The 20,263-nt window shown below is 40.7% G+C and overlaps 1 protein-coding gene across 1 annotated transcript in view; it reads left to right on the plus strand.

The window, feature by feature from the left end:
• Positions 1-20,263, plus strand: part of LOC111216924 (calcium-binding protein 8-like) — a 61,439-nt gene that overhangs the window by 19,590 nt on the left and 21,586 nt on the right. Inside the window, 4 exon segments of the mRNA XM_022738583.1 lie at positions 299-335; positions 1,938-2,016; positions 2,019-2,046; positions 8,826-8,938. Coding sequence (XP_022594304.1) covers positions 299-335; positions 1,938-2,016; positions 2,019-2,046; positions 8,826-8,938 — 257 coding nt within the window.

Raw genomic sequence — 20,263 nt, forward strand, 5'->3', positions numbered from 1 at the left:
GGGAGGGAGGGAGGGAGGGAGGGAGAGAGAGGTGTGCAAATGATGATGAACGAGGGGGAAGGTTGAAATGCCAACTGACTTCATTTAATGAAAAATGAATTGAAAGTTGTGAGGAGTGTATCACTGCCAAAGGAAGAAATCCCCAAAAATACAGAGGCCATTGTGAAGAAATAATAAGGAGGTTGTTTGGCAGACGAGTACATGAGCAGGAATAAGTGTTTATGTTTGTGCATCTTGGATGAAAGGGGGGGGGGCATTGTTTAAAGATGCTGAGTCGATTTCCTGTTTGTCTTGGCAGAGATCCGGGAGGCGTTTAAGGTGCTGGATCGTGACGGAAACNCAGGCCAGCTAAGATAGAAATGTGTTTTTCCAACCCTTGCTTTTCCTCTCTGAGGCAAAATCTGACTTTGGACTGTATAAATACAATTGACCTGACTTTTTTCAAGGGATTTTGTAGATATTATGTTATCTTCTTCACATCCTCTGATAATAATAATGTAGTCTGTGTTTCCTCTACCAAAAAACAAAACAAAATATTTTATTTAGTTATTTACTTACTTTGTTTGCTCTATTTGCTCATTTGCTCTCATGAATCTCTGCTTTTTTTTGTTGTCATTTACAGTGGCGTTTCTCTCCTCTGCTTCCTGTTTCACTGTGTGTGTGTGTGTGTGTGTGTGTGTGTGTGTGTGTGTGTGTGTGTGTGTGTGTGTGTGTTTGTGTGTGTATGTGTGTCTTACCCCTCCCCACACTGGAGCAGAGACTGGTCGACACCTTGTTAGGTTAAGTGCAATAAATACTTTTCAACAAGTGTTTATAAATCCCTCCAAAACCAAAGATAGAGAGACGTCGACCCCAAACGTCTGAAAGTCAGGGCGAAATATCAGCGTTTGGCGACAGTGGTGAGGATGTTAGTAGGGAAGCTGGACCTGGACAGAGCACTAGCTGCTCTCCTGCTGTTACAGCTACAAAGTGAAGCTGACAGCACCCCCACCCCCCACCCCTAAGCCCAGCCTTCACTCCCCCACCCAAAGCGGTCAATCTAGGGGAAAAGTAAACTTTGACTGGGACCTACCACTGTGCCTGGAGTTATCCCTTCACCAGAACCAGTCATGATAAATTCCCTCTGTGATGACTAAACCCTGTGCACAGACATGATGCAGCAACGTCAGATCTGAGATTTCTTGATGCCTGCTAACTGTACTGAGCAGGAATGTTTATGCATAGAACAGCATCACTGGGAGTGATTACTTTAATACTGGCAACAGACAGGATGCCTTCAGCAAACCACACCCCAACTCTTACTTGTTAACTGTTTAAATGTGGCTTTGGGAGATGATCTGACTGAAAGATGAAGAATATACTGCAAAATATGAAAGAGGAAACAAAAGACAAAGAGAATAAAGTAACACACTGGAAGGGAAAGAATGTGAAAGCTTTAGAAGGAGTGGAGGTGACAGCAGCTGTGACAGCAGGTGGAGAAAATGAATCGATGGGTGGAATTGATCTTGTTAACTTGAGGCAGTGGTGCGAGACCAATTGTATAACGTGCAGCCCAAAGCTGGGTCAGACAGGAAGAGAGGCGTGAGCGCTGGAGGAGCAGGCGGGGAGGACGGGCACGGACACGTAGAGGTTGTGCAAAACTCGATGATGAACGAGGGGGAAGGTTGAATGCCAACTGACTCATTTAATGAAAAAATGAATTGAAAGTTGTGAGGAGTGTATCACTGCCAAAGGAAGAAAATCCCCAAAATTACAGAGGCCATTGTGAAGAATAATAGGTTGTTTGGCAGACGAGTACATGAGCCGGAAATAAGTGTTTATGTTTTGTGCATCTTGGATGAAAGGGGGGGGGGGCATTTTTAAAGATGCTGAGTCGATTTCCCTGTTTGTCTTGGCAGAGATCCGGGAGGCGTTTAAGGGTGCTGGATCGTGACGGAAAACGGGTTCATTTCCAAGCAGGAGCTGGGTATGGCCATGCGCTCTCTGGGTTACATGCCCAGTGAGGTGGAAGCTGGCGCATCATCATGCAGAGACTAGACATGGATGGTGAGTCACACACACACACACACACACACCACCACACACACACACACTGAATGATGCAGATTGGGTTCCTCCGCTCAGTGACAGACATTTAAAAAAAAAAAAAAAAAAAAAAAAAAAACCCATATACAAATGTAAACACCCTGAGGTGTGTGGTTTCATTAACAGGCAACTTTGCAACGATTTACAGTGTTTTTCTATGCACACTTGACTGTTCAGATTACATATTCCTCTGTGTCATGCATAAAACATTTATTCATGCATGCTTGAGTGTGTACTCATTTCAATCTCAACCACTCTGCTGTTTCCACTTGACACATGAAAGTATTAAAGTGAAACTCGTGCTGCGAGAGGACAACCTAAATGGAGAAATATGTGGGATTAATAAAAATGTATGCACACACGCCACAGGTATAGTTATCGTACATCAAAGTCGTTTTTTTATGATGGTTGTCCAGCGGGAACTAAATAAAAGAGCATCAGTGTTTTCGCTGCAGCGGCTGAATCTGTAGGAGAGCACGTCACAAAACTGTGGTATAACAATACATCTGTGTTGCTTATAGTTCCTCACCTGTGACCTTTTAACCTCTTGTCAATACCTCTTGAACACAAACGCAAGCAATCCCATTTTTCGCGCAGACAGCAAAGTCTCCTGCATTAATTGTGATTGACATTTTATAAAAGGGTAGTCTCTTAAAATTGTATGAGGCGGGGAGGCGGAAATGCAATATGCAAATGTCAGAACAGTGGGAAAATATTCAAATTTTTCATGCTGCTATCACAGCCTTTGATAAGTGCTTTTCAGTTTCACTGTGGGGAGAGAAATACTGTAAATGTTCAAGGCTGAATATTAAAGTATGAGAAGTTACTGCTTCCATTCCTCTTCTGGCTCATCCGCTTCAGGATCTCAGGAGAGCGTAGCTGCCTTTTGTGCCTCAGGGCCGGCTCTCGTCGCAGCTTCTGCTGCAGCTCCAAGACGCGGGCGAGGTTACTTCAGGAGCTGATGAAGGTCAAAGCGGCTTTTGTCTCAGGAAGTCTGTGAAGTGTACTGCTGCTGTTAATTTATTTATTCACTCGCTTCTCATCATCCTCTCTGTGTATTGAATTAGAGTTTGTTGGAGTGGTTTGGAAAACCTCTTTCCCATTGAAAGATACAGATCAACTTGTTTATATTGATTCATGTCATTAGGAAATGCTGGAGTTTTTGTCTATGTTGACATTATTGAATTTGACATCTGCCTGGCTGCCTAGCAAAAGCTGCTTCTTTGTTAATTTGCCAAACTTCTATTCAATAAGGACAGCTCGCTCAGACATGATCCAACAGGTTTAGACTAACAAATGAAGAGAAAGGCACACACACTGACTTCATGTCTGGTGAAGCTTTCAGGTGCAAAGAATCTGTGTGATTGAATAACAGAATGAACATGGTGCATCAGTAAGCTGTTAAGATAAGATATAAACAGCTGCAGTTGGCAACCAGGAGGTAAAGAGAGTGTTTCCAATCTCTTTCGCACATACAGGCCTCAGCTGCTATAAGCTAAAACCCTGGAGTCCGTAAAGCCCATATGTGTTGTATGTGAAAATTTCTGATTTTGGTTCCAGCCAAGTGACAAGCTCTGGGGCTGAAATGCGAAACAAAATGCTGTTCCTCGAATCACCCCTTGAGGCTGACTCCAAAAGTGAGTCAATCCCTGTAGACTCCCATGTTAAAATGTCCAACTTTACAGCAGAAATAAACATGTTTACAGCCTGGTACAAAAAACAGATTTGGTCTCTACAGCTAATTTCCTCCTTCATGACAACAGGAGGGTGATCTTTTACATAACTCACCTGTTTACATTTTATCAAGGATTCAAGTTCTGCACAATTGAGACCATGCTATTTGAGTGCCGCAAACCGGCATGCACCAAAGTCTCAGCTGCACACATGCCCCGACTCTTTGTCCAATTTTTGGATTATCTTGGAGTTAGGTGGAGTCAGGTTCTGCCAAGATGGCGACGGTGGAGCAGCCCACTCTGAGCTTCAAAACTTCTCTTTAGAAAACCTATGGGTGACATCACAGAGGCTACATCTGTATTTATATACAGTCAGTGGCGCCTCTAGTGATGTGCACTGTAACCCCCCTAGAAAAAAAGGCTTAAAGCAACGTAGGTTCTGCTAAACAAAAATATCAACCCTGTAAAAAGATGCTATAATCAAATACAAATCCACAAACTAATACAGTTCTTCTAAACTAGAGTGCAGCACAATTAACATTTAAGACCCTTTTCACTATTTTCTGACATTACTAATGAATTAAAGGACCTATTTGTAAGTTTCGCTATTGCTACATAGCCAGCGTTAGCATTAACAACTATTTGCTTACTAGTTTAGAAGATTCAGGATCAAATTTCACTTAACTTCTCTTTCCTTTACTCCTTTCCTTTCCTTTCCTTACTACACCAAGAGCTGTCTCCTGCAGTGGAAAGCAACCCTCTTGTTATACTTCTATTTCCATCACTTCTTGTCTTGTACTGAAGTTAGCATGCTAACCACCTAGCCCCAGCCAGGTCGGACTGTCTCATCACCCTCCGATACCAAGTCACTGTAGCGTCCAGTCGTCCCTGAAGACGTAGCACTGCTCAGAGGGCGTAACAGAAGTTACTGCTAATGCTGGTGATGAAGCAATAGCAAAACAAATAGCTCTTTTAATCATCAGGAAGTAAATTTTCTGGTTATTTGAATCATTAGATGTAGCCCAAATTCATTCATTCATTCTCTTTATGCACTTGTGACAACACAGGGGGCCAGTTCCAACACACACTGGAGGGAATTTGTTAGAGAACAAATTGAGAGCAGTTCATCGCAATATAAAACAGAATAGACTAATATGTTTAGTTTTTTTAAAATCTGGTGCATGTGTGTTTTGGTCATTACCAAAGCAGTAGGTGACATTATCCTCTCAAATGCATGTGTGTAGACACAATGATAAAGAGCCGGTGATCAAAGGGACGTGGCACGGAGGGGAGGAGGGGCATTAGCTGATGAATGAGAATGGACGATAGTGATTGTATCTTGGCCAAGTGGGCAGCTGTGAGGATGGGACCCTCGTTCACAGCCATCGATTCTGAGCCCAGCGGCCAAGTCCAGCTGATCTCTAGAAGATACTGATGGGTTATCTGCCCCGCTGTCAGACCAATCCATGCGATTGTTATTGAGCTCTGTATGTCCTTCAGGAGAGGTGTGACTCCTCTTCTTTGTCCCAGATCGCAGCGTTGCAGCAGCCTTTGTTTTTCATTATAGATCACACATGCTCTACTTTTTCTTCTGGTTTTAGTGACCTTGACGCCATGCATCTCTCTAACTTTAACTGTAAGTTTGGCTTTGTGTAGGCGTGCATTGTTTTTAAAATCACTTGTTTGTCTTGAACTAAAGGGAACGTGATTTTGCATTGTTCTTCAATAATTCATTGTTCTGTCTCCAGCTGAAACAGGATGCTCGGTGGTGACATAACGCAGGAAGAGACTGGTCAAAAGCAGGTGGCTTGACTAGGACAGACACAGAAAGTGACTCAGTGACTTTGTGCATAATGTTGAGCTGTCACAAAATGCAGATTCATCAAAGTAAGAGCTGGTATGCAACCATTATGTGTTAAAGCGAACAGGGTTTTTAAGGTGAATGTTCCCCAGTATTACCCAATGTTTTATGAACTGTAGCTTTGGCACAACATGAAGAAACAATGAAAATGAAGAGGTTTCGTGATGGAGAATCAATCGTAAAATATCAAGTGAAAAAATGACAACTGACTGTGGTCAGTTTACTGTTGGATGAGGGTTAAACTTAATAAATGGTCTGTTTGTAAAAAAAGTAATCTTCTTTATATCATGTTATGAAACCAATCAGCACATCAGTGCAGTAATGTTACAGCAGCTGGTTCAACCTGTGTACTGTTAATAAAAGTTTCAGGTGCTGCTGAACAAACAGTCCCACAGGTGTCAGTGTTAATGCACAGGTTTGGACTGATGCACCCTCTTCACACCTGTGATAAAACAGCATAAAACAGCCGCAATTAAAAAAAGCTGACATAATATTCATATAATACTGTAGATGGCTATCATTTTTTTTTATCAACATGAGTATTAACACAGTCAGGACAAATTGTTAAAAGGTCAGATTTAAACTGTCATGTTATTATTAAATCATTATCATGCTGTGTGTAGAGCTTCTTCATATGAATCAGAGCACAAAATATGGAAGGACTGCCATGAACATGGTATTTTAATCATTCATTCATCCATTCATTCATTCATTCATTCATTCATTCATTTCCACACAGAACTGCCAGGGGTCTGCAGACACTGCCAGCACACTGTACATTGCATGTAAGATGTGTAGTACAGTATAGAGAATTATGAAACAAGACGAGTCGTGTTTTAACTGATTATAATAATAATGATACATTTTTCATAATAGGAATAAAGTTGCAATAAAAAGGTTTTGGACCACCACACAGGCAAGAAGACAGCCTCACAGAAACATAGCCCTGAAATGCTTCTGTGTTATCAAGTCTAACCTGTTCACAAACCACCTCCTGTTGACACATCCAGGAGACACAGGGCAACATGATCTTCCCATAGTGATTTAAATTCAGCATCTACTCTCCTTGTAGTTCTGGTCTGGTCTGAACAAGCTCTTCAGAAGGATATCAGGCTCACACCTGCTACACACCTGGTCTCACTGTCTTCACAGACTAGTCTGTAACCTTGTCTGCTGTTTGGTGCGGGGCAGGTCTTACTTTGAACCTGCTCACCCTGTCCATCTTATTCTCTACTGTCATCTATCCATCGTCCCGCTCTGACACCTCTGGTTCTTAACACTGCTTCATCTGGCCCGTAGCCCTGCATTTGCCCTACTGAATATGCATAGATGCAAGTGCAGTCGATGGCATCAAATGTTACACTGCCAGGGTGCCGCCACCGTCGGAGCAGGAGCAGAGTTACTGTAGGTGCGGGGCAGATTGAGTCGTCCTGCATCGTAACTTTCCACTGACAAGGTCCCGGCCTCATCTGCAGGTACTGGAAGAGCAGATGGGAAGAAGAGGGAAGTAAAAAAGAATTTACATCAGGGACATTAGAGACTTGAGACAACAAAAATAAAAGAGAGTGAAAAAACTATTTTTTTTCTGAAAGACAGCAGAGAATTCTGTGCAATTGCAGACTTTCTATCACTTCAGGTTTTATTTATCAGCACTTTGAATTAAGTCTGTCCACACAGTTAATTTAAAACCTAAACATCCCAATCCTGAACCAGTTTTGTTGAATTTTTAACCCATCATCTAAACATACAGATAATTAAATCAGACACACTTCAGGACAGAAAACTTTCCACCCGAAGAGTAAAAGTGAAAATGATTCAAGGATATTCAGCTACATTAATGTGAATCCATGATCTGTTCACTGGAATTATTTTCTGCTTTGTTCTGGCAGTAGCTTCAACGACCAGGCTATCAGCAGGCTCCCAGATCAGTGCTGTTGGAATCAATATGCGCTGCAGGAACTGTGTTGCAAGTGTAGTGTAGCTGTAAACTTTGATCTGCTTCATATCCACTATTACAGAGTTAGTCAGAGCTCACAGTTTTTTGTTTTGTTTTTATCTCTTGTCTCAGTACTAAATGGTGAATTGAATGAACTGTGTGATTTCAAGCGTCCACAAACAGCATCCATATTTCCCTTAAAGCACAAACACTGAGCGTAATAACTGAGCTCCTACACAAACACATTGGAGAAAGAAAAAAAAAAAAGAAAAGATGAATGCAGAAATCTTTTGCAGCCACAAAGGCTTCAGTTGGCTCCGTGCTTTACACTTATTTAATCCAGGAAAAGTTCATTGCTCTGTCCTTGTTTTCCCTTAACACCTGGCTTCACTTTCACGCAGTTACACACATTCAGCTGCAGGCTGTTAGCTACTGAGTGCACTGCTCAGGGGCACGTCAGCCATAGTTGTTCAGGACAGGAACATCGTTTGTCATTCACTCTGCCTCGCCTCTCATTCCAAACCAATGAAGGGATACCAGTGAGACTGTGTTCTTGTTGTCTGAATGATTTTCACTGCATTAGATGGTAAAGTTGAGATCAACAGTAAGATAAGAGAGCTGAACTAACAATCAAACAAAAGACTTGGTTGGCTTTCCACTATGCAGCCTGGATGGCGCTCTGTACTTCATAGAAGAACCATCCATCAGATTAATGGATGGATAAGAAGTAGGGGGGAGCTGGGATGAGGTTTATTTCTGGATGTTGAGGATGGGTTTGGGCCCTGAGAGCTCAACTGCACTGCAACTTAAGAAAACACATGAAAACAGACAAACACGCAAGCAAATAAAGAAATGGGCTGCGAGTTCACACAACACATCCAAACACAGGAACATGCTGACGACAGTGTTTCCAGAGGACACAAAAAAAGTGACGAACCCGGCTGGGACGCACTTTGTTGTTCGTCGTTTTGTGACTTTGGAAGTTAAAAGCATTGAACAACAAGTGTGCAGGTGTGTTCCATTGGGGTTCATCACTTTTCTGTGTCCCCTGAAAAACAGTGTTGTTAAAATGGTGAATTTGTTTTGTGTTTTGTCCATTTGCATGTTCTTAAGTTGCAGTGCGTTGAGCTCTCAGGGCCACCGTAGTTTTGTCTCAACAGTTAAAAACGTAATTTGCAACCAGCAGCCGATTTGACAAAAGTTGTAAACAATGCAAATCGGTGTGTCAGTCCGTCATCAGCTCTCAGTAATCTGTGCTTTCTCGTGTCAGGTGACGGACAGGTGGACTTCGATGAGTTCATGACGATCCTCGGACCCAAACTCCTGTCGTCTGAAACGAGAGAAGGTTTCCTGGGCAGCACAATAGATACCATCTTCTGGCAGGTAAAACTTTATTCTCTTCAGCACATCTGCTTTGTTCACTTTGCCGAATCATGAGTCATGAATTGAACTGGATATAAAGAACGTCTCAGTTGAAAGGTAATTACTGCGAAGTAGAGCAGGAAAAGAGTCATGATAATTATTTTCATTCTTCAGCCTTCAGTTTTTTGTTTTTTTTTTCTGGGAAACCACGGTCCAAAATTTCAAATGAAAGGTCTTGTTATATTTGGCGGCGGTTCAAAGAAGCAGTCCTTGGTCTTGCTGTACGTAAATACTGTGGTCAGGTTCACTTCGAGGTGTTCCTCTGTTTCCTGCACCAGATGTGAAAACTGAAAAATGAATGTGTGATTGGTTAAATGGCATTTAGATATTCATATGAAGTAGTACATGGTGATATATGGCAAAAACTATGATGGCAACTTAAAAACTACAATCAGAAAGAAAAAAGAACTGATTAACTGCATTTTAAGAAGGATGTAGCCCACTTCATTTTCTCCACTTCCTTTATAAGGCTGCTTGTGTCATTGATGAGCGATGGTCTCGTGCAATCAAATCAGCGATTAGAGGATTTTATGTTGATGGAAAAGAATATTTGTGCTCAGAAGTAGAAATTATCTTGGGTTTTGATTCAAGTGTTCAGTCAGTGTGTGACAAGCCCAGAGAGTCTTCTCTACTTCTCTGTGCTAATGCAATCTATAAATCACCTTATATATAAATACTGTCTACTTTATTTAACTCAGTTTCCTTACTCGCGCTGTTTCTGTGCCCCTTTGAAGGGCAGAGTAAAACAAATGCTTAATATACAGCGGCTGATGTCCTCTGGGTGATATTGTGACTGATGATGGTGATACATGACCCTGACAGATGTGTTGTTGGACAGCCATATGGGCTTTGAGAATCTGAGGAGACTCGGAGTGAGAGAGAACTCAGTGGCATAAGAAATAACGAAAGAGCGAAAGTGTCAGTGTACGAGGGTGAAATAGACCGACTCTGACAGAGAGTGATAAATGTGCGGACAATAGAAAGAGTGAGCGAGCATGATGGGAATGATGACGAATCGAGCAGGTGTGAGGGAAAGAGCCGAACGCTTGGCACCGATAGTAACACTTGGCAAGCCCGCATCCACTTGATGGAATCATTGGCTTGACCTGGCCTTTTTACTCGGGGGGGGGGGGACGCTTGTGGTTTACACCACGGGAACACCACTGGAGGTACGACGTATGAGTGCAGGCTGGGAAAATGTGCTGCCAGCCACATTTGACTGCTGCAATGACCTTGGCTTGTGCAGATGTACAACATGTTTTTTTTTTTTTTTTTTACCCCTCCAAGTAAGAGGCTGATGTGTTGTGGGTTGCCCACTTTTCTTCTCTGATGAATTAATGCCTAAAAGCATGAATTGGCAGCAAGCACCTCATCTGATGTGTGGAGCATATTCTGGGGGGGAAAAAATGTACTGCCAACCTTGATTTATCATGATTATTTCTCCACACGCCTCACAGACAATTACTTGCTTGAGGTATTACGGTTTTGTGCTTAGTTTGGTTTGTTAATGGACTGTGGTGTATGACTCACACTCTTTCTACGTATTCATTTTGTGCTCAGTCATCCGGATTGAATATTTGTTGTGAAGTGAAAGTGTTTTTAAGTGTGTGGTGGAATTGGTACAGCATTATGGCTTTACATCCTGGTAGGTGGGCACTATACAGCTCTCGTGTCCTTCGTCCTGAAACCAGCTCAACCGTCAACCATAAAACAATAAAAAACATTACATCTGCTCCGAGGAAACGTGCATTTTAACTTTTGCCAGCAGTAGAAGAATGGAAATGATCTCAGCGATGCAAGTACGTGAAGAAGAATAGCACCATCTGCTCAAAAGCCCACCCAACAGTTCAGCTAACACTGAATAAACCATCAACTGGGACGACTCACGCTGCTGGCTCACTACGTCCCACTCATCAGAATTCAGACACTGCACTGGATTGTCAATCACATGCTTATAAAATGGCTTTTCCTTTGTGTTTATTCAGTGTTATATTAACACAAAATATAATAATGACTAAAGCTGTGTCCCAACTCAGTGGCAGCATCTTTCGGAGGATGCGGTCTACGAAGGTGTGGCCGAACTGAAATGAGACGGCCTCGCCTATGGAAGACTTGCCTCACGACGCCACCTGTTCCCGCCTTTACCGTTGCGTTGCAAAGCGTGGCTCCCGTCGTCTAACAACCTAAGACCCTTGGTTTTTTGTACCATTAGCTGTTTACCTGAGCTGAAACCCAATACTTACATGTAAAAGTGTAATCCTCTGGCTCTCTGTAGGCGTTTGTTTGCTGCCATATTATTTTCATTATCGGCCCGCAATGAATCTTGGGATAGGTTGGGCCATGAAGGATCCGCCTGTTGGATCCTTTTCTATCTGCTCGCTAGTGGCTGAAAAATGATTCATGCTTTGGAAAGAGAATAAAATTTTAGATTGTGGTCACTGATTTCAGAAATAAACCCGGATCTGTTTAGATGTCGTCGTCATCATCAAGTAAAATATTTGTATTTTCATTTCAATCAGGAGAGACTAATAAGGGGAACAAAAGAATATGATACATTTTACATTAAATGATATTTATTGTGGTATTGTGATTACTGAGAGGCCAAGACACTGGTAGTGATGATGAGGAGTGGAGCTCGAGGATGGGAACGTCTTTATGAGAGGGAAACGTCTGATGGGATAGTTTGACCAGAGATGGTCAGGCAGGTTGGTGAAGGCGGTGAAGCGGCGGAGGTGGGTCTGAAATTTTTTGCGGTTCTAAAATGACAGTTGAATGACAGCAGGGGGAGACACTTTTAAAGTTTGACAGCTTAAGAGTGATTGGCTAAAGGCCACTGTGTCAGGGTGTGATTGGATGAAGACGAGAATGAGCTGGTGGAGTTTCGAGATAACAGGAATCGTGCTTGCGACTTAGAACGCACACACGTCTTCCTGACTGAACTTTTGCTAAGTTTCACTTGATGAGCATTAAATTCTTTCAAGCAACTTTTAAGATCTTTAAGTATTTTTCTGCCTCTTGGCATCATTAGGCTTTCAGTGCAGAAGTATATATTCTCCACCTGACAGGAAAATAAATAGCACTCTTTAAGTAGAGCAGTTTTTTTTTTTTTAACCAGAACTGGAATGATGCTGAAATGGTCTGCAGAACTTTCTGTAAAGGAAGAGTCAATATCCGCTTAACTTCCTCTTTAAATCTTCTTTCAGTTTTACTAGAAGTACATTCATTCAACACATCTCATTTTAATGATCTGCCTTTGAAGAATGAAAACCCATTAAACTCATCTTGATTGACTCCATTGGCCACAGTGCATTGTAGCGTTATTAGAATATGAAACCGTGAGACAGTAAATGTTATTTTTCATGAGTTTCAGAGCTGTAGTAACCTTTATGTTCATCAAAGAAAGCCAAGTAGAGACTGAGGAGTTAGAACAAATTGCTAGAAGGTGTCGTATAAAACCGCAAATCTCTGTAGCTTTATGACTGATCAAGCCTCTTTACAGCAAAGTCTGAGTCAGTTTTGAATACCCGACTGTTTCTATAAACATGAATCATGGCGGTGCAGCGCTGAAAGCATTTAGCTGGAGGGGGTTTTGTGTCGCCCTCATTAAAATCCACAGCTATAATTGCATTTGACAGATGAAAATTTCCTCCATCTGGCATTTTGCAGGATTTTACAATGAAGTATTTATTTTTCCGCAGCCGAGCTTGTCAGAGTTTGTCTCCGTCAGAGCGGAGCAGGATTCACTCTGCAGGAGCGTGACACCGGCAGACCCCGGCTAACTCGCGTGACCCCCTGGTTCGGTCTTCTTTAACCGCGAGAGCAGCTCGGTTCCTGTCCTAGCTGAGAGAGTTTCTCATTCCACTAATGTCAGGCAAAGTGTCACATCCTCACCAGCTGGAGTGATGGGATAATGATTCACCCGCTGTCACACACTCACCTTCCTACTCACTCGTATCTGCTTTTGAACAGTGCGATAATGTATCTAATTATCCCGTCTGGATAATTATGAGCTTGTAATTGAAGAAGTGCAAACATTTTATTTTCCTCTGTTTTGCAAATCATCTTCAGGACAGTTAGAGCTAAAAGAGGGCTTCATGAATCATAAACACACTATTGAACTCTGATAAAGACGTGTATACAACTTTTTTTAATCCCTTAAATTCACATTATGTAGATTCATCTTATGAATTACATTAGATAACATCTGTCATTTTGTTCTTTTTTTTAAATTTCCAGGATAGATTGACCTTAAAAAGGTTTTCCACGTGACACATGAAGGACTTTACTCATTCCTGTGATAATTACTGACAGAGTGTGGAATACATATTTAAGAAGATCAAGGCTCCTCTGTGCTTTTAATTACAGGTCAATGTCCCTCACGTTGTACTAATTAATCCCTGAGCCGGACTGTGTCTCATCATTGAGATGATGATTTATGCCACTGACCCGAGTACAGTGAGGTACACAGCAGCTCCGAATGTGAGCGGAGGAAATGCAGACCGTGTACGGTGCTGTCATAATTCATAAGTTGTGAAAACTCGTAAGCTATTACGTGTCCAAAATCATAAGTCATGACTTGTCAAACACAGTGTGTTCCATCTCTGTCTGCTTGAGATTTATAACATGATTTCACTTGTGGAGTACACAGTGAGCTGCAGTCAGCTGATGGTGATGTTGGCACTTGTGTTATTTTTCAGGATTCACCGAGCCAAACATTTGGGCTCACCGTTCTCTCTCTTTCGTTATTATATTGTTTTCTCTTTTTAGCTTTTCTTGTTGAGCGTAATTTGTTTGGGGATTGTGTCCAGAACAAAAATATTTCGAGGAAGTTGTCCAGAAAACAAGCCAGAGAACCTGGTGGTAATTTTCCTGAACCTATTATAAGCCATGCAGACAGTTTTTGGTGAGGAATATCATTATGAGACCTGCTACTGATCTTCTTGGTCCCCAGACCTGATGGCATCAAAAAATTCAAATTCAGCTTGTCTAAGATTTTAGTCCTTAACGGCATCTTAAAAACAAGTGAATGAATTCCTTCAGTCTTTAGCATGGTAACAGTACAGAATTGGTGAATACAGCCTCCAGCACCTGTTAACATGGTCAGCTGTTGTTATGTTAACACATGGTATAACACAGAATATTAGCATAGTTTAACATGTAAATGTTGGGGTTGAGGTTAACCTTAAAAGAATACTACTTGAGAATACTGCCTTCCTCTGATGCCATCTTCAGGCCAGAACTTTGCAGTTTTGCTCGACTAGTGGTAACGATCTAAAAATATCAAAACAAGCTACATTTCAACATGTGTGGAGTGCGACGCATAATACTAGATTAGATTATATCAGACTTTGATGATACCTTTGGAGAAATCACGCCATTGAAACTGCATTAAACAAAAGAATCCTCATGAAGTAGCAGCAGAACCTCCAGAGGCAAACAAACTGAGAAGTCTGCATTATGAAAAACGTGAAAATCTATGAAGAAAATCATAAAGTGTCTATTGCAAATTGTAGCTGCAAGAAGGTTTTGAGGACAAAGGCAATGTGAGGAAATATTCTTTTATAAGGTTAAAACCTATCTACCTGCAGCCTATATAAAACTATGCCTTTTGACAGTTATTTACAAGGTGCCCAGACATGTAATCAGGGTAAACAATCCAGCTGTTACCATGGTAACAAGAACTGTGTTACAGGGTGACACAAACTCACTACTTCAGCTTGCACTAACTGCATCAGACTCGTGTTGGGCTCAGTTCTGGCCTAATGATTATACATAATTATATAATTATATAAAACCTGAATGTGTAATCTTATGCCTCTGTTTAAATTCTGTGACTGAAATGAATTGAAACCTGTTTTCTCTGCTGCTGTGTAATTCATGACCACCTTCATCCTTTTGCCTGACTCAGCTCGTGCAGTGTTCAGTTGTTCAGTTATTCATGCTAATTACTCCATGATATCAAAACTACAAGAGTCTGTTTGTAGGAAAACCTCAGTGAACTTTCTGTAGTGAATTAACACCACCTGAACCTATTCAGTATTAGTCTTCGCTCTCAGCAGTTTAAAGAATAATCTCTGAATACAGACTCATATTTTCCTCCTCAATAAGCACGAAATGCAAATGGATCCTCATAACTTAAACATGAAATTTCAAGTTTATCAAATGTGGACAGATCCTAAAGTATTAAACACTGTTGACGGCATAAACCAGACATTTATATGTCAAATTCTTAACAGCACAAGCATGTGCAGTGTTTGTGATAGGCTCTGAGTTTTGAGATTAGATGGATGTACACTTTTTTTTGTATGTTTGAGCGCTCCAGGTCTTGTTTGCACTGGTATGATGGTTTGTAAAATTATTTTATTTTAAATTATTATTATAAATGATCAGTTTATGTCTGCGCTAATGAGGAAGGCGAAGCACTCGAGGGATTTACGGATGCAGAAGATGAGTGTGAAAGGCTTGTGGTTGTTTTCCAAAAATGAATGTAGCTGATACGACACTGTCAAGATATTTCATCTACAGGGAGCGGAGTGTCTTCAGGTATCTGTAAAACGGTAACAACAAACATTATGGTTTGGTGTCAGTCCATGAGAAGCAAAGGGTGTTTTTCTAAAACCATCATTTCCCACTGGGAGGAATCCATCACAGAAGAAGAACTGGAAAGATGCTTCAGTCGAGCACAGTCCAGCATTTCAGCAGCAGCAATTCTGCTTTTTTATATTATATATTTATATATCGTAAATAAAAACGATGATCTATCGCCTCCCGTCTCAGGTCCAGAGTCTCTCAGGCGCAGCTGTTCAGCTTGTGTTTTCCTCACACTTTCACTAGCTAATGTTCTCATAAAGAACAATAAATGAATGAAAACCATAACTAAGGTCAGTACTCCTTTCAGCCAGAGGAGGGACAACACTAAAAGGGTGGAGACTGTGGGTGTTTTCATTGAGACTAATCGCTGATCTGGCCTTATAAGTTGGTCCAGTGGATCTGAAGGGGATAAACATGTCCGACCTTGATTTCAGATCTGCTTTACAGGTTGCTCTGCTTGGATAAACTTAGTACAGCAAGGCAAACTGAGCAAAGACTGGTGTGCCTGTTGTGAAGATTGTCTACAGTCATGTTTCCCACAGGTAAACTGACAGCCAGCAAAAATGACTGATGAGGGGTCTTACACCTCTTTGACAAACAGCATGAGTGAGATTATTTTAGAGCTGTTTGCACTATAATCATCTTGTGCTTTTTTACTCTACGCCCACTTTGAATAAAAGGTGTTATTGCAGCCCTGAGGAAGAATATTTATGGAAATTAATTTATTCCTGCAACAACAAAATTGGATTGTTAATGTCTAACTTTCTGGTGGATCAGTCGGTCTGTTTTTCTGTAACCTTTTGGCACACCACACAAAGATTAACATCCGTACATAATAGTAGTGCTCTGATTACTCATTTGATCATTACCTCTGCTAAAGGGGGTTATGATCACCATTGCCTCTGTGACATCAGCTATAGGTTTATAAAGAAGGTTTTGAAGCTCAGAGTGACCTGCTCCACCGTCGCCATCTTGGCAGAGCCTGACTCCACTTAAATCCTGGCTAATCCAAAAGCTGGCATGGACATGTGGAACCAAGACTATGGTGCATACCGGTTTGTGGTAAGCATACGCTCACCCACCTGTCACTCAAAGCAACATGCCCTCAAATATGCATAACTTTAAGCCTTAATCAAATTTAAACAGGTGAGTTATGTATAAATTCTCCCCCAGTATAGTTGTCATGGAGGAAATTAGCTGTAGAGACCAAAACAGTTTTCTGTACCAGGCTGTAAACATATTTATTTCTGCTGTAAAGTTGGGCATTTTAACATGAGAGTCTATGGGGATTGATTTGCTTTTGGAGTTAGCCTCAAGTGGCCATTTGAGGAACTGCAGTTTTTGGCTCTTCAGTGTTGTCTTCATTTTTCAGCCACTTAGTTTTCATCCATGTCTGTCTGTTTGTTTGTCAGCAGGATTACGCAAAAAGTCCTGAAACAATTTGCACTGAACCTGGTGGAGGGATGGGGCGTGTGCCAGGGAAGAACCCATTACATTTTGACGCTGACGCGGTTAAAGGAGCAGACATTTTGTAAGATTTCTCAGGAAATAATGTTTGGATGTTAATGTAAAAAATCAGACATTAATGGTTTTGAGATATATGACTTTGTACAATTTGGTGCGGATCCAGATAATAATTTGGATCTGGTGGAAAGAAAGGTTTGGCCTTGCACGAGGTGAGTGCCATTCTAGTTTGCACTTCTGCTTAGAAATTTAACTTTCAACACTTTGTATTTCAGTAGTGAAAGGGAAATATCTTCAGTACATTTACACTTTTTTTACTCATTGTTTTCTTAATGCTATTGTATTTCCATGTTTCAGAGAGTACAGTATGATCTTCTAAAATGCATGCCTACTAAAATGATAAAAGAACACTGGCATCTGGCTAAATTAGGCTATTGATAGTGTAGTAGACAAGTGTTTATCAATATTTTCAAATCAATAACAAAGCAGAGCACAAACAAAACAAAAATTTTAAGTCACTTGGATTTTCTTATAATGCAAAGTGTATCTTCCATGTATAATGTAAGATTTACATGAAAACCATATAGGAAAAAAGAGCTGGTCAGTCAGTACTTTACCTTACATAGTTCATAGTCCTATTATGTTTCTTTTAGACAAACATAAGTTATAAAGTGGCCATTTTCTATTTTTTATTTGTGTGCTTTTTCCTTTTTTCACTGAATATACAGTAAACCAATATGTAGCCTAGTTTCAGTAGTTATACTGTCTTAAACTGTAAAGATCCTGAAGACCAGCTTGGTCTTGGTTGTCACAAGTTAATCAAGTGTAATTAAAATAATTCGTACTGCATCGATGTCAGTGAATGTTCCGCCACAAATAGTGATTAGAAAACGGGGCAGAGAGTTTGGAGTTGGTTTGAGGTTGAGTGTGTTTCACAGAGCACACGTCAGGACATGTGAGAGCCCCTGAGTCTGATGAGCAGATATTCACTTCTCTCCACTCACAGTGACTCCTCCAGCTAAACAGAACCAGTGATATTGCTTTGTTGGTTTTAGACAGCATGTTTGAGTAAGTATATTCCATTTCATAAAGAGTAAATAAGCTAGGAGGGTAAAATTCTCATTATTTTTTGTCACTATTGGGTTAAAACTCCAATTTCTGGTGACTTTAATATATAACTTGAATGGTGTCATATTCATCGTGAGTTGAGACATTTTTTCAATCTAAAGTCTCAAAACCATCATTGTGAGCTGCTCAGACAGTGAGATCCCATTTTTGAAACTTCCTGTAGTTCAGTTGTTCATAAAGCTGTTTTTTGACCTTACAACAACTGCAGGTTTTCATTCTTTTTGGGGAGTGATTTTCTAAATGTGATGTACTGAACAATCTGACTGTTCAAGTGGAAAAGTAGCTGCTTTTAGCATCAATCTGGGGCATGTGAACAAAGAGTTATGCATCATTAAAAATATAAAATGCCACTGCTGGTAAGCAGTTAGTATGTCGTGTAATGTATTATGAAGTTGTGTGATAGGATCTGGTTGAAAGTTCCCATATTTTACAATTTTCCTGTGTTTTATTTGAAGTGTTGATCGATAAGAAGATATATTTGTGGTTTTAAGAACCAAAAACCATCTCAATGTAGTTTTACATCTCCTCTCTCAGACTTCGCTCTGGAGCTCTAGTAACAACAGGTGGGTGAGCCAATCAGAAGAGAGAAGGCTCTGTGCTTTTTTCTGAGTGATCCAATAAAAATATAGCAGATGTCAGGTAAACACTCAGAGAAACCAAATCCTGCAAGGTTGGATATTTGGTCCAGGTGGGCCTTCAGCCATGCTTTGTGCATGGCTGAGAGTGGTGACTGCTTTGTTTGTGACATCACAAAGTTACAGAAGTCCTGACGGCTCGTTTTAAGGCTCAGTTTCTGAATGCAGGCTGTGTGCATTTCTCTGTTGACTGAGCGCTTTGATGCTGTAACAGTATTAATATAGAGCCCAGACCTGCTTTATAACCAAAAAAGACATGGAAATCTCACTGGGACCTTTAAGACTTGTACACTTAGGTCTTTTTGATCCCAGCTCTCAACATTCAGACACATGGCTGTTTTAATATGGAGCCTCTGCCTCCTTCAAGCTTTATAAATGCGAACTTTCATCCTAAATCAGATCCATTAATCTTTTTTTTTCTGTCCTTTGTGTCAGGGCACAATTTTAGATTCGTAATGACTTTGAAACAACTCATCTATGATGAATTATACATGGGCCACAATGATTTTTCTGGAGAGAGGTGAGAGCAGGCTAATATTTATGTGGCCCCTGCAGAGTTAGCTTGATACTCTGTGGAAAATGAGAACAAGTTATGTGCTCTGTAATTGTTTCTGTGCTATGGCTGTCTATATGGCATACATATCAAATATATGCAATATAATTTAATGCCCTCATTCCCAGAAATAAATTATTATGTCTAGGAAACGGGAAGTCATTTATAAAGGCTATCAAATTCTTATTATGTAACACATTTACTCCTAATATGTTAAATATATGATGAATTCTGTTCACGGTGAGCAAGACAATTTTCCACCTGGTCAATAATGTTCTATTAGACTCTCTCTAAGATAAAGGGGCAAAAGGGTCACAACCAACAGCTGATAATTAAACCTCGGTCCAGACAAAAGTGGCCTTTTAAAGCAGATAGTTTATGGATTTTTGTGACGCATTCAACCATCTAGGGTAAAATTGCTTTGTTTTGATATAGGAACATTCATGACATTATCAACATGTAAAAAACAAATCATCATTTATTGCCATGTTTATTTTAAATACAACTGCCAGTGCTTTAGGAAAGCTTGAGTCAGTAGTTTGTCTTCGTGGCTGTTTAGACCTCACATACGCTACTGCTCACTTCTCATCTTGGCTCTGCTTCTCCTCATCTGGGTGAATCTGCTTGACATTAAAAGTTTATAGTGTTGCCCACTTTTGCCACTACCCTATTCTTACACATCTTACATATTACTATGGTCATTGATCAAATCACTGAAACACCCCTTTTTTGGAGCTAACACCTTCACAATGGAGCTGGCAGTAAAGTAATTGTTGCTTTCAGGCATGCCTTATGCTGCTGTAGTCATGATGTAAATATCCCAACACGTCACAATATTGTTAATATAATAATATGAAAATTATGCCAATGCTACAATGGAAAAAGCAGCCTCAGGCCAGTGCTGCGAACATATAC

Source organism: Seriola dumerili, unplaced genomic scaffold, assembly GCF_002260705.1.
Source record: "Seriola dumerili isolate Sdu_G_001 unplaced genomic scaffold, Sdu_1.0 BDQW01000036.1, whole genome shotgun sequence".
Classification (NCBI taxonomy): Eukaryota; Metazoa; Chordata; class Actinopteri; order Carangiformes; family Carangidae; genus Seriola; species Seriola dumerili.